Source organism: Melanaphis sacchari, unplaced genomic scaffold (assembly GCF_002803265.2).
Source record: "Melanaphis sacchari strain LSU unplaced genomic scaffold, SCAv2.0 Contig4_pilon_pilon, whole genome shotgun sequence".
NCBI classification, from domain to species: domain Eukaryota; kingdom Metazoa; phylum Arthropoda; class Insecta; order Hemiptera; family Aphididae; genus Melanaphis; species Melanaphis sacchari.
Genome location: NW_020271335.1, coordinates 2,524,446 through 2,539,396, shown reverse-complemented (window position 1 = coordinate 2,539,396; position 14,951 = coordinate 2,524,446). Strand labels below are relative to the sequence as shown.

General features: G+C 26.5%; 1 protein-coding gene and 1 pseudogene across 4 annotated transcripts; one reads left to right on the top strand and one right to left on the bottom strand.

The window, feature by feature from the left end:
* The window catches only part of LOC112599196, a 28,829-nt pseudogene extending 22,626 nt beyond the window's left edge, over positions 1 to 6,203 (top strand).
* A 4,180-nt stretch (positions 6,204 to 10,383) lies between these two features.
* LOC112598802 (carboxypeptidase Q-like) lies at positions 10,384 to 14,238 on the bottom strand. 4 transcript variants are annotated; one of them, XM_025345423.1, is made up of 7 exons: positions 14,007 to 14,238; positions 13,552 to 13,933; positions 12,727 to 12,877; positions 12,349 to 12,598; positions 11,822 to 12,062; positions 10,921 to 11,103; positions 10,384 to 10,791 (listed from the first exon to the last, which is right to left on the bottom strand). In XM_025345423.1, the coding sequence occupies exons 1-7, from the start codon at positions 14,233 to 14,235 to the stop codon at positions 10,536 to 10,538; spliced, it is 1,692 nt and encodes a 563-aa protein (XP_025201208.1). In that variant the 5' UTR covers positions 14,236 to 14,238; the 3' UTR covers positions 10,384 to 10,535. The 4 variants fall into 4 exon arrangements, with proteins under 4 accessions (XP_025201208.1, XP_025201209.1, XP_025201210.1 ...); XM_025345424.1 differs by having other exon boundaries at positions 13,552 to 13,936; positions 14,011 to 14,238; XM_025345425.1 differs by having other exon boundaries at positions 14,011 to 14,238.
* Between the last annotated feature and the right edge of the window lie 713 nt (positions 14,239 to 14,951).

Genomic DNA, 14,951 nt, shown 5'->3' with positions numbered 1-14,951 from the left:
TGGTCGTCGGAATCGTCGGATTTTTCGGCTCTTGTACGCCTCCCCCTTCTAGGTCTCAAGAAATTAACATATATGCATAATTATTTTTTTGATATCGTTTTACCCAATCGCGTCGACTGATCTAGGTAGGAGTCTAACTGATAAGTCAAATATAATATGATATACAAAGATCTACCATTATAAGGTGTAATAATATTGGAAGTTCCACACCACTTTGACAATATGAATTTAGTTAGACAAACCTGACAGGTATTCATTTCCTCTTTTAATTTTTACACACAAAAGATAGTTTAATGGGGAGGAAACATAAAATCAAGATATCTGGCCTAAATTTTTAAAAATTTGACTGAAAATTTAATGAAATTATTTAAATATGAACACATACACTTTTCTATCATTAGAAGAACAGTAATTTATCATGTGGTAAATTATTGTACCTACTTGATTTATTATTCCACTATATTTTTTATAATTAAAAACAATAAAAACTTAATATTAAATGACTTAAATTAAGGTTGTCTCCATATCTACTGTTTTTTTTTCGTTAGCTTTATAAATAGTTAAAAATGCGTTTTTTCAAAAAATATGTCAATTCAAATCGTAATACTGTTTACTCCTAAAAGGATCGTTACAACAATCATTGAATACACAGTATTTATATGCGTACAAAAACAAACGTATCAACCACGCGATTAAAAATTATATCATGATAATTGAGAGTAATATACTAATTTTGAGAATTGAAATATTGAATAGAAGATAGACTTATTGTACATAGTAATAATTGAGTGTGAAAATAAATCGACCAAAATTCTTATGCGCTACTGCTGTCAAACACGGTTTCCTTGTCCAGTAGCTCAGCAGATATAAACGACGATAGACACGGTTTGAGACGGCCGCACAACGCGTCGCACGATATACACATACACACACAAATAAATATATATATATATTAATAATAATTTCGAGTACTTTGAAGTTGTGAAATATTTCACGCTTAGTGATCATTCTATCGTGTTGGGGAATAGAAACGTAATGACGGATGACCGCCGAACGAACCGTGACGAGCTGAAATTAATGACCAACGACACTTCAACTGTATGATGTGTTACGCTGTGGAACAGTACGTTTTATAAACACAACGCAATAATAATAATCATAGTAATAATAATGTTAAACCACGATCCTAGGTACCTCTCGAAACAATAAGCCGGACGGACCAGACAGTGAATAATGTGAGTGTAACAATATTATTATTGGTCATAACCCACGTCATTACTCATTATGCAACAAAATAATATAAACTAGGTATATAGTCATATTATAGATATTGATTCCGAAAGTAATGGTACTAAGTTCAAATGTTTCAAATGTGTAAATAAATAACTTAATAACACAATAAGAGCTAAAATAATTTATAAAAATTTATATCAATATCAATTTTATGGTTTTTATTTTAGAATCACAACAAAATTAAATTAATTTTGTTAAAAACTGGTTTAGTGTGAGTGTAAGTATTCCCGTTTCCGATATTTATTGGTTTTTTGGAAAGTTTAATTGATATATTTTCTTATCCATAAAGTTGAACGACAGACATCAATACAATACTTACTATTTGATTAAACCGCTCCATTTATAACATGAAACTAGTTTAGCATAAAACAATATTGGTAGTAGGTTAATTTTTAGTGGTAAAATAAAAAAAAAAATGATATACCAATAATTATTCTATTTTACTTATAATATTATAAATTGTATATAATATAGTAAATTAATACAAATCAATATTTAAAATCATATTATTATTATTTATAAAATCTAATAAAAAAAATAATAAATTTCTGCATTTCGTCATTGAGGAACAGTAGGTCACTAATCGATTTGTAAAATTTGAATTCAATGAAAAATCATTGAAAACGACTAAAAAAGATTCTGAGCAATCATGATCTGTCAGCCTATATTAAGGCTATTTTATTACATATATATATATATATATATATAACATTTATACTATCAGTAATTTTTTTATTAGTAATACGATAGATTGAACTAATTTTTACCAAAAACAAATTACTAATTAGTTATTACATAATTTAACTGATTTTAATATGTATTTATATACGAAATATTACATAAAAACTTATTGATCAATTATACCGTAAAACTATGTAAATTATTGATCTGAGGTATAAATAGCTTAAAATTATTTAGCATTTTAAAGATTTCACTGGATGTGTGCATATCGTAATTAAAAATATACAATGTATATTATACGAGTACACAGTAATAAAATGCTTCGCAAGTTATAATGATTAATATTTTTTTAACTACAAAATAATTAATAAAATAGATATATTTTATCATATATCTAGTAAATGGTGTAAATATTTAAATTTAAAATGTTAATGTAAAAAATGTGTGCATTTTTATTTTTAAAATTTTAAATAAATATTTGATGAAAAATTCAAGTCTCTACAATTAATCATTTTTAAATTACAAAAATCAAACAAAATCTAATACCATTAATACCAATAATATTAATTATTGAGCCGTTTTTATAAAACATAATTAAAACAGTTTATGTAACAACTAATTAGTTTAACGTTCTATAAATATTATAATGCTAATTAAAATTCACAATACGATAAAAATATTATTTTTTTTTCAATAAAATTATTGCCATAAATTCATAAGTCATAATCTATAGTTATTTCAACAAATCCCAACACGAAATTAACCTGTACAAATAAGATAACACATTTTCCATTCACGATTTTTACTATTTACTTTCAAGTAAGTATAAATTATTGATCTATGCATTTTAATTATTAGTTTATCAATATCAATAATTTATTAAATTAATAAGAATAAGAGTAAAACAATGTATTTATACCTATAATTCATAATAGCTAAATTCCCGGTAACCAATAATCTATACGTGTTAAATCAACTAAATACATATCTGTAAACCTAATATTTATTGTATTAAATACTCTAACCTAAAATTTATTCTCTCTTGCATTAGATAAAAATATATAGCATACCATAATTTAAATAATTTATTTAGTAAATAATAATATATACATTGATCAAATAATTAAAACTAATGATTGTTTTATTGTAATATATTCAGTAAATTTATATATTTTGTACTATGTCAAATTGTTTTAATAATTAATTATTTAATATTAAAATTATGTACCTACTTATATACTTGAAGTGCATATGTAGAGTTTTAAAAAATAGAATGAAAAAAAATAACATTATCATATGATAAATAATAATATTATAAACAATTTAATTACTTTATTATAATATTCATATTTAATGATGAATATATAAATAATTAATAACTGTCACTTATTAGTAACTACTATTTTATTTTTTATTTAGTATGTAAATGTGTAATGTAATAACTAAATTAGAATTCAATTTAAAAATACTAGTAATATTAATGTATGTAAGTTTTCAAACACAAGTACGTCTAAATTCGATATTAGTGACTCACAATAATTTTCCACAAACAATCATTGGACAGTTGATGAAAATGTAACGTAAATTTTATTTTATTTAAACCATGTTTACATATCTGTTTTAATTACACAAAAATGTGTAAATTGTAATTAAATATAGTATACAATTCAATAAGTTTGATGTGCAAATAATCAACAAACCCGTGGGCTATACCATTAACAAGATCTGTTAGATAACGTTTTCGGGAAATTTAGATTGCTTTTAACCGGGATTAACTTAACTGTAGATGAACAAGTAATCGAAGCAGCAGGTAAATAAATTATAATATTTTTAATGTTGAGTTATAAAATTTTATTTACCTAAAAAATTAAACTAATGAATTATATAAAAAAAAAATTTATAGTACCAAATAAGGATCATAATTTCAATTATTAATATTTTATAATTTTATGAATAAAAATTAATTAAAAAAATAGAAAATTTGCTCTGTTGTTTATCTAGTAAATGTCGAGTGTAGCAGGTCATTGTGTAGGTCACTGAAAAAATTGTGTTAATTTGAATTGAATGATAAATAATTGTATACGATTCTAAGTGAAAACGGTATATCTCTGTCAGTCTAATGTCTACATATTTTTAAAAATATTTTGTTTTATAATAATTATATTGTAATAAGTAATTTTTTTCTTTATAAGTAATACAATATATTGAATTATTCTTTGTAAAATTATCACATACTTTAAGTAGTAATAAATATAATATTATTTTATATAAAATTGCTAGCTAATTTTAATTTATATTTTATAAAAAATAAAACTGTAACCAAGATTTTTAACTGACGAAAAATATTTTATCGTCTATATTATTACAAAAAAATAAATAAATAAATAAAAAGTTGAAAATTTTAAATATTTTTAAATAACACAAAATCATTCATAATATTTTCAAAGTTATATCATATCTATTAAATACTATTATGAAGATTTATTAAATTGATCAGTAAGCAATTTATTTTGAATTACAACCATAAAATAAAATAATTTTGTCTAAATATATTTTTTCATTAATATTCCTATTTTTCTTTATATTCGTATTTTTATTTTGATAACTATTTTTAAAAGTACTGCATTACTGTGGAGCTTTTATTTTTTAACCCTAGAGTACCAATTATATCCTAAAACTATTCTCAAAATTGAATATTTGAGAATTTTTAATTTGCTCCAAAAGGTTGGTGACAATTGCAAATAATGAAACACACACCAATGAAAAATCAATGCATAATCGCTTCTCTCAGAATCTAAAATTGTATTTATTTTTATAAAATACTGTAATTAATGATTTAATATTCACGCAATTCTCATTTATGTTTTTATTTATTGTTTATAACATAACATTTTTATACTAAGAATAAATTAGTTTAGATTTTATTTATTCCACTTTTTTTTTTATCTATAATTTATCTATAATATTAATACTTGAATATATTATATAAATATTTAAAAATAAATATGTATGAGAATTATATTGATTTAGTATTTAACTTTTCTAAATGGAACCATACTTTAGTTTTCTTATCATATTGGCCACAATTTGTAAATTGTTTTAATTTCAGTTTTGTGAAGTCCGTTAAAATTGTAAGTAATAGGTACGTCAAAATGTGTGCGGTCTTATCTTTGATTTGATTTTAAATAATTCTATTCTATCATATTGATCGTTTATTCTAATTTTTACTTAGGGTTAAAGGACCAGTGACCACCTATGATTGAAAATCTACCTAAGAAGATATAAATCTACATTTTATTCAAAGGAAATATATTAAATCTATTGTAATTTTTAGGTCCTAGTCTCAGAGTTTTTAGTTTGACGCTATGGGTTACAATTCCATTGACACAAATGCTCTGAAGAAACGAGGAATTGTATTATGCAACACTGCACTCGCCGCTACAAATAAAGTCGCAGAACTCACTGTTGGACTATTAATTGCTACAGCAAAAAATTTTCTCGATGCAAACCAACAGATAACATTGTAAATTTGAAAAATAAATATAATTTAATTTTTACTTAGTTAATATTATTTTAACAATTACAATACATTATCAGAAAAATTAGTATTTTTCTTTTAAAAGACAATAACTGATAGACGATTTTTGTTAAGAAAAAAACCATCTTTTTTTTCAATTTTATAACTAATAAATAGTAAATACTACAATTTATATTTTAACTATGAAAAAAATATTTAATCATTTATTCGTCCAATAATACAGCCAGCGGTTAATGTAGTACAAACAAATATACAATTGATTTAATTGACTTTATTTAAACTCGTATGCGGTTTAAGGTACAAATATATAACAACGATACGACTGATACGTATTTATACGTTTGTTGAGGTAAATTTCCAACAATGCTCGGTATGGACCTGACGAATTCCATAGTCGGCATAGTTGGCTGCGGAAACATTGGCATTGCGGTTGCAAAAATGCTGAGCGGGTTCAAATTGAATGGACTACTGTATACAAGCCGTACACCAAAGCCCGAGGGTAAGACTGTGGACGAAAAAATTTCTATTTTAAAACACTGTTGGATTTGAATGGTAACTTTTTTGTTGTTGTGCCATCAGTGGAATGTCTTGGAGGACAATTGGTGTCGACCGACGATTTAGTTAGACGCAGCGATTAAATAATTATTTTGGATACAATTTTGGTACCCGAAACCATGTATATCATAAATAAGGATTGACTAGCGCTCATGAAGCCAAACGCTGTGATAATTAATGTGGGCCTTGGCAGTGAGTGTATATATTTAAAAATATTATTAAACAGTAACATAACAGTAATACGAAATAGGAATCGAATATTACCTATCATTATATCTAATTTATAAGTTATAAATTATAACCTATGCCTGAGAACTTGAAAACAACTCTATTTGAATGATATGCGTGTCACTTGTCTCTGATAAATAAAATAAAAAACTCGTGTTTAAAACCTGAACTTTGTAAGAATTTTGTTTCAGTAAGTTTTAGTTGTATTAAATAATTACATGACTCCCAGTTCACACAAATTTCTTGAAGGCTCTTGAAGACACTCGGAAAAAATAGTATTATTTAACCTTCGGCCCCATATTCTATTTCGTAACTGTTATAAATTAACTATTAAGGTTATGATTAGTACAAAACAATAGTTTAACCAATTCTTTAATCAAACTATAATATTACTTAATCCAAATTTCAAATTCAATTTTTTTTATACGGATTCTTGGATTCAATCCATTTTGACTTGAATTAATAATGGTATGAAATAGAGACTATGTAGAATATTTTGTATCTAGTCCTTACTCCTCTTAACAAAGCCTAATATAGGCATTTTGAGGTCTTAGGCAAAATAAAAAATGTGGCCTCTACTAGTTAACAGTAGCGTATCTATGTTTCCTTCAACCCGTGAGTTAAACGAAACAAATTAATAATTACTAAAATTTTGATCACTTGATCACATAAAACTTTGAATTTATTGACTTTATTAATTATTCTAAATAGGAACACTTATACTAGTCAGCCACTCCAAATCTACATTTTTAAAACAAAATTAAAAAGTAAATATTATCTACAAATACAAACAATATTTTTATAACTTATTATCTTTTTTAACTAAATTTTATTGGACTTATAAAACTACATATTTGAACATTTTAGTTAATCCCAAAAATTAAAATTAAGGGTGACTGTGAGGTAATACGTAGTCATACGTAAATACATGATACATTCATCTCTAACCCTACTCACCAATATACACTATACTTAAAGTAACAAAATATGCCTGATGATTAATATTTAACATAATACTTAGATTGTTATATAATCTTTTTAATATTTGAAATTTTTTAAATTAATTTATGTTATCCATTTTAAAATATATTTAAAAATTATAACATATATAAACACGTTAAAACATAGATATAAAATTATAACTTGTGAAAAAAAAACCCATGTATGTATGTGTTATTATTTTTTCGATTTGTGTTTTCATTTTTTTAGTTTTCTTACTTCATATTGCCGGAAAAAACACTATTGATGCTCTTAATATTTAAAATGCACAGCTAGCTATTAATAATATTTTTACAGTATTTAATAACCAACCGATACCTAGTAAAGTAAAATTATGCTAGTATTTTTTTCCAAATAAATTGTCCAAAGATTATACAATAATTTATTAACAATGAATTCTAATGATATGCACTATAAAATTAAATAAAAATAAATATTGTACAAATAAATACAATAAATCAATGCATTGTTTTTTAATGTAGTCCAAGAACAAAGTATAAGATTCATATATGAAAAATGCGATTCATGAAAACGTAATACTTAAGTTAAACATTAAATAAATCAAGATTAGCAATTTAAAATCATCAACAATTGACAGTTTTCGCTTTAAAGTTAATGCATTATATTTAAATAAACACCTACGATAGTTTTAACCACAATTTTTTCGTCTTAAAGTTTTAGAAAAAACATTGAAGGAGATTAATAAAGTATTATAATTGACTGTCGATAAAATGACAGCTGTGGTATTTCAAAAACTATAAGTTCCAACTAGTGAAGTAAATGTACACGAAAATCTTACAATCTAATTTTAAATCATACACCTACATAATAATTAACTAATTTACTATTAGTCTGATTGATAACTGTTAACATTTAGTTTTAAAATTAATTGTATGGTTATTTATCCTTTGAAAAACATAAAATAAAGTTGTATAATCCATACTATACGTAATACTAAGTAGTTATATTTATTTGAAAATAAAAATATATAAAAACATTCATGGTGTATTAGAATATACATCCTTACTAAGCATCACCAAATTGTTAAATTTGTAATAAAATAACAAATTAAAATATACAATGGTTTATAATACATAATTTATACATAATCTTTTTTTACTCATTACCCAGTTCATTATAATTTTTTATTACATATTTAACTTACAGTATTTACTTTTGTCATTTCATTTGGAACACACCCGTAAAACAAACACTTTATCGTAGGTATTGTTTTTTTTAGGATGAACATTGTAATACAAAATCTTTTATCATTTATTTTTTGTTTTTTCAAAGCAGTTTGTATACATATTCATGGAATATATAATAACTTTTAGGTAAAAACTTTAAACAATAACCATTTTAAAAGCTCTTCCTGTTTGTTTTAAATAAATGTTATTCTATATAATAACTACTGACTAAAAAATACATTTTTAAATAAAAAATTAACAGTTTTTGATTTTTATAAAGCATTGATAGGAAATAATGATTGCGAAAGCATGTATATCATTGAACAAACATCGATTATTTATTTTTCTTCAAGTCAAAAGGTTTAAAAATAAGGTTTTAATATTAAAATCCACAAAATTAATATAAAACAATTTTGTGTTCATTATACCAAGTGATAATGTTAAAAATATTCACTACGTCCTGAACTCATAATTGTTTTACATTTTATTTTATTTTTTAAATTAAAATTTCGAAATAATTATCATATCAATTATACTGAATATCTTGTACAGAAAGATTGTTGACGTTTAATGATTAAAACTGAATAAATTTATAAATGTCATTACTAAAAGGTAATAAAAAAATACGTATAGTAATTAATTAAAAAAAAAAAAAACATTTAAAAAACGACATGTCGGTACGTATAATACCTCGTGTACTCTTCGCTGCCACCAAGTGTACGGTTTGACTAAATTGACGTCGACGTTTTCCCGTAGTAGGTAATAATTATTGAATGACAGTGACAGATATTAAATTATTTTACGTTCAAATTAATTATTCATTCGATTCAACATAAAATAATTTATACAAAAGAAATTACATACTTGGCATTGTTCCCTCAGAACTTGGGTTTTGTCCTAATTGTTTTCAATACGTTGCATGTCTTTCGAATGCCAAAATGTCATGGTCGTGTTTTCACGACGATAAATTATTATTATTGTATAATAATTGTACACGGTCTGATGTATAGGCGCGAAGATAATATTTCATAACAACTATCTCCGAAGGAAAATACAAATAATCATCGTTCGCTTTAATGTATTTTAATTGTCAACTCACTATAAGTCAAATTGAATTTATAATGATTTTGGCTACTATGCTATGACCATGTGTGTTTTATTTACTATACAACGGACGTTAAAAAAAATGATAATGTTATTTTATTTGTTTAAATGCTCTGAAAGGAACAGAATAAAGAGCTTATTTTTTTAAATATTTTTATAATATTGTAAAAATTAATAACATTTGCAAAAAGAAAATAATAATAATAAGATAAAATTACAAAGAATAAAAACAACACGAATTAAATCATAGCGATAGTTTAAAATTTAAAATTAATTCATGACTTCATTAAAATAATTCATACATTTTATTAATTAATATCTATATACATAAAAATTTGATGGGAAGAAAGGGAATAAGATATTCTAAAGTGCAATAATCCACACAATTATTATTTACATCGTCTTTTAGTACAATTCTACTTGAGGAGCTATTGAAATTTCTATAGGACATAGCTCTTTGGAAGCCACACACTTTGTTTTACATAGTATTATAATCAATTGCAATTGAATGTACTTTGTTAATTTTTTAAAACGATTTAGAAGGTATTAAATGTATTTTTTACAATAGTAAGTATTGTGAAATTTTTAATGGTTTTACATTCATGCAGCATTATTTATTTTAATCATTATAATTTTCAATATTACGCATATGTCCAACCAAAGTCTAAATTATACTGTTCTCTGAGATGTAATATACATAAATACATATCATAGGTTAAATTTGAATTAACTTAAATAATAGTAAATAATATAAATTCGAAAGTATATTTATTGAATACCTATAGGTACAACAGGAAACGATTATTTTTAAAAAGTAATAATTTTAGTCCCATATAATATATTTTCATACAATGGCTAATATGATTTAAACCTTAATTTTATCCTATTCGTAAAAAATGATTTTAATTGTACACACGTCAGTCATACATAATATAAATATTCTATGATATTTATGATTTTGGCAATTCTACAGATAAATCAGCAATGATATACGATATAACTGCAAACATTGCAGTGTTTAAATCTAACGAATCTGGATCCTCGACGGCCATCGTATCGGCTTCTGTATGGTGATACCAAAAATATTTTTCGTTTCTATTCAACAAACTCAAACCGGGTATATTCATATTTTCAAATACCTCGATGTCTGAACCAACGTTATCTTTGGTGGATTGCATGGTAGTTGCATTGATGGAGTCAAACAATCTGAAATTATTAAATCAATTTATTTTTATAAAAAAAATCAATCAACACATAACAATTATATTTTTTATTTGAATAAAATTTTATTATACTGAAAAAATAAATAAACATTCTCAATATTATGATATTTACTTAGCCACTTCTGCCATAATGCACGCGGATGTATCAGAACCATGAAATGCAATTCCATACGGCTGAAACGTCCCTTCGTCCGATTCAATGACCAAATTAAATTTTTCAAGTTCTGATATATGGCTTTTTAAATATGCATAAGCCCCTATATATCCTTCTTCTTCAGCTGTCCATAATAAACATCTGCATGCAAAGAATGTAAATCAATGCCCCTTACAATATATATAAAATAATTAAATATCTAGAACAACAACATATATTTAGATACCTATTATATTATAATATGTATAATACCACCTATTGATAAGTACAAATTTCGTAATTTGTAAAAAAAAGTTAAAAAAAAAAACAAATTGACACTTTTAAAATATTAGTCCAATAATGGTTTATGTCTTCGTTAAAAATATTAATTTAAAATGTACTTTCATAGTTGTAGGTACTTAATAAGTTTGTCAATGATTTATTTAATTATTATAGTGTCATTAAAATAATTTTAAATAAGTAATATAAGCAATAATGTAACATGTTATCTGTATAATATTATATGACCAATTTGTATTTTTATTAATATTTTAATTCTTAAGTCAATAAAAATGTACCGTAAATATGCTCAGTTATTATCGCGAATCTTAAATTTGTAAACGTCAATATCTACCTGAGCACCGATATTATCACGTTAAAATTTCTCAATGTGTAAACTTTGAATATATGCGTTAAAAATGTTTATTTAATTAATTGACAGTTTCTTTTATTAGCGTTAAATCGTTTGAAAAACGTAATGAGTATTACGTGTAGCATAAAGCATGAAAATACTTTATATTAAATCTAACATGAATCTATAGACTATATCATATATTATTATGCCCATTTTTTCTAAGTATAATGTATTATTATTTATTACCTTATCGTTCTCTTGGGTCGGAGCCCGAAATTTTTGAGTACGGCGAGACTGTTCCAACTTATAAACGCACCGCCACCGTCGTCCATCGCACCTTGTCCCACATCCCAACTGTCCAGGTGCCCAGATACCAATACTATTTTATCGGGATCTGTCGAGCCTTTGATTTCGGCAACAGTATTTCTGGATGTGGCGTTGGCGAAGAACTTTGAATCCATTTTCAAAAAAATCTCCAATTTGGAGCCTATACAACAAACGTCAAAAAGGATATGATAACTATGATTTATAAATATGTTTGTGTTAAACAACTACACGATAATAATAATACTATATAAATTATTACCCATTGGAATTATTTTATAATGGAACAAAAGCTAAAGTTGAATTCCCTTAAAATATTCCGAAGTAATTTTAAGCTTTCAGACAAAACTTTTTTTTAAATCCTATGAAAATATATTTTTCGCTCTTAAATCAACTCATTCCCCCCATAAAAAACGGAACCCATTTATAATAATATGACGCATCCTGACCTCGGTTGTACATTCTATTTAGGAGTTCGGCGTCCTCAACCGTGATGCAGGCAGTCGGTATCTTTTTCACACCGTCGCTATAATCCTGTTGGCCGGCGTGCGGTGTATTCAACGAGAACGGAGTGATGGATCGGATCAACGTAGCTACGGCTCCGTACTTGGATGCCTCACTCGCTCCCTTTGATCTGTACTTCACAGTTTCTCCGTACGACACGAACGGTTGATTGTACACGACGATTTTGCCGTTGACCTGACAAGTGCATTATTGAAATGAATAGATATTTTTTAAAGTTATTTTATATGGATAAAACAAATCAACATTTCTATGTAGAGACAGCATTTCGTCAATAATTAGCTAGGTAATATAATATACGATACCTCTGAAGATTTATTTAAGAGGTCGTCAAACGAGGTGACCACCACCACTTCAGCCCTGATGCCTTCCGGGACCGTACTAACACTGCCACCCAATCCCAACATTGCTAGATTCTTGACCCTCGGACTCACCAACCTAGCGAATTCTTTACGCCTAAAACCATGATCGTATAATATACAAAAATGTACAATGTTTGGTATAATTTATAAATGTTTGACAAATTTTTTCGTATAATAATAATTTTGTTTATATTATATTACGTGTGTACCAATATTGCACATTTTATAACTGTGATATCGACTAGGTACCGACATTTAAAACGTGTAATCTACTCAATCGTATTGTTATATTATATTTTTACAAGACACACGTATTGCAATTTAAATAAAACTTTGAACTTTATAGTAATCCATATTAACCCTAATGAGCATTATTCAAATTAGTTGAATGATTTATTAATTGCAATAATTATAAGTATGCCATTAATATTTGATGTACCTACATTTTCAAATTTCTAAAAAAAATTGTTAATGCATTTTTAAATCAAGTATCTATCTATGTTATAATCACCATAATATTGTCATAATTTTCACTGGAAAAACAATTTTGAAATTCGTTTGGCTTTTTGAACTTTTATCATCCCAGGTGATGCTATTTATATTATGCGTAATATATGAAATTATTATTACTATTGATATTATTTATCATGTATTAAATATTATATTATCTTACTATTTCTACTGCACTAGTATAATAACAGTAAAAATCCGTCAGATATTATAAACGACGATAACGATATAATGTGTATAGTGTGTAATAGTGTATACCTTTGCCATCCCGTGAAAACGACGCGTTCAGCGTGTACATTATCTAAGTTTGTAGTCCTAAGTCTGTTCAGCATATAGTCGATGGAATTCTCGAGGTTTGGAGTGCCGGCTAACCGGGAGCCGAACGTATCCGTGAACTCGGACAAGGCAGCCCATGTCTTGCCCTTATAGCCCTTCTGATCCTGGACGTACGAGAGCACACGGTCGACAATTGGACGATAGCCGGCGATCTCATCGCGAAGAGAACAGGCCAGGCGACAATGACCGGCAGACGCTTCTGTCAGCGGCTGGATGAGCAGTGTTTGCAGTAGCAAAACAATCACGGCTGCGACCGGACATAATGTCCGGGAACGATCAACAGCCATTTGGCGGCCGCCGTTTACTGCTAAAGCGGAGAATACAATGTGAGTATATTAATAATATTATACCTGTCAGTACCTAATTATGATAACTACCTACGGTGTTATATAGGTACGCAATATATCCGAGCACAACCGCGGTCCGCAACGGAATCGGAACTACAGAAAACTCGATGTACCGGACCGGACGGCGGTTGTTATAATACTGCGCCGACACAACATCAACAGTATAATATTTTAATTTAATATTTTCAACAGCGGGGATGACTCGTTCCCGTGCGTACTGCGTGCGCGAACAGACACCGGAGGAGATAAACGAGATCATACAACGTATACGAACAAATTATAATTGTGAATCACGATGCAATGATAATGTTATGTAATTACTATTATCAATATAATAAACATCACACGCACAAAATCAAATTATAGGATATGGTGCACGCCTTGTCGTGATAGTTTAATCAACTACCCATAAGACTAAATTGTCTATTGTAAATTTTATACGTCTATAATGTGCAAAAATTACCATCGACCCGTTTGATCCGTCATTGATTGTCGTTATTTATGCTACGATATTATAAATCGCGGTTCCGTGTCCAATCGGATCGATTTAAAATTTTAAAATAGGTACCACATTTATCAGTTCAGATCATAAGAATAACATTGCAAAGGGTAACCCAACAGTTCTAATAATATGGATACTCGTATTAGACGTATAGGACTATAAATTATTTTATTATATTGTACAAGCGTAACATTTTTGGGCTTATTAAAAAGATTTATTATACTTTTCGTTCTACAATCATAGATCTTAAAAATAATGGTTTTTGTTTTTTAGACAACTATAAAAATTTCTTTTGAAGGATTTGTTGGCTAATAAATTTAATTTACTACACAACATGTGTACGTCATACGCTATAATATATTTTTGTATCGAACATATCAATAAATGATATTACTTGCGCTATCTATCTGTAAATGGTTAACAATCACTTACAGATCTTATATGACAGAGTGCATGACATTACTAGAAAATAA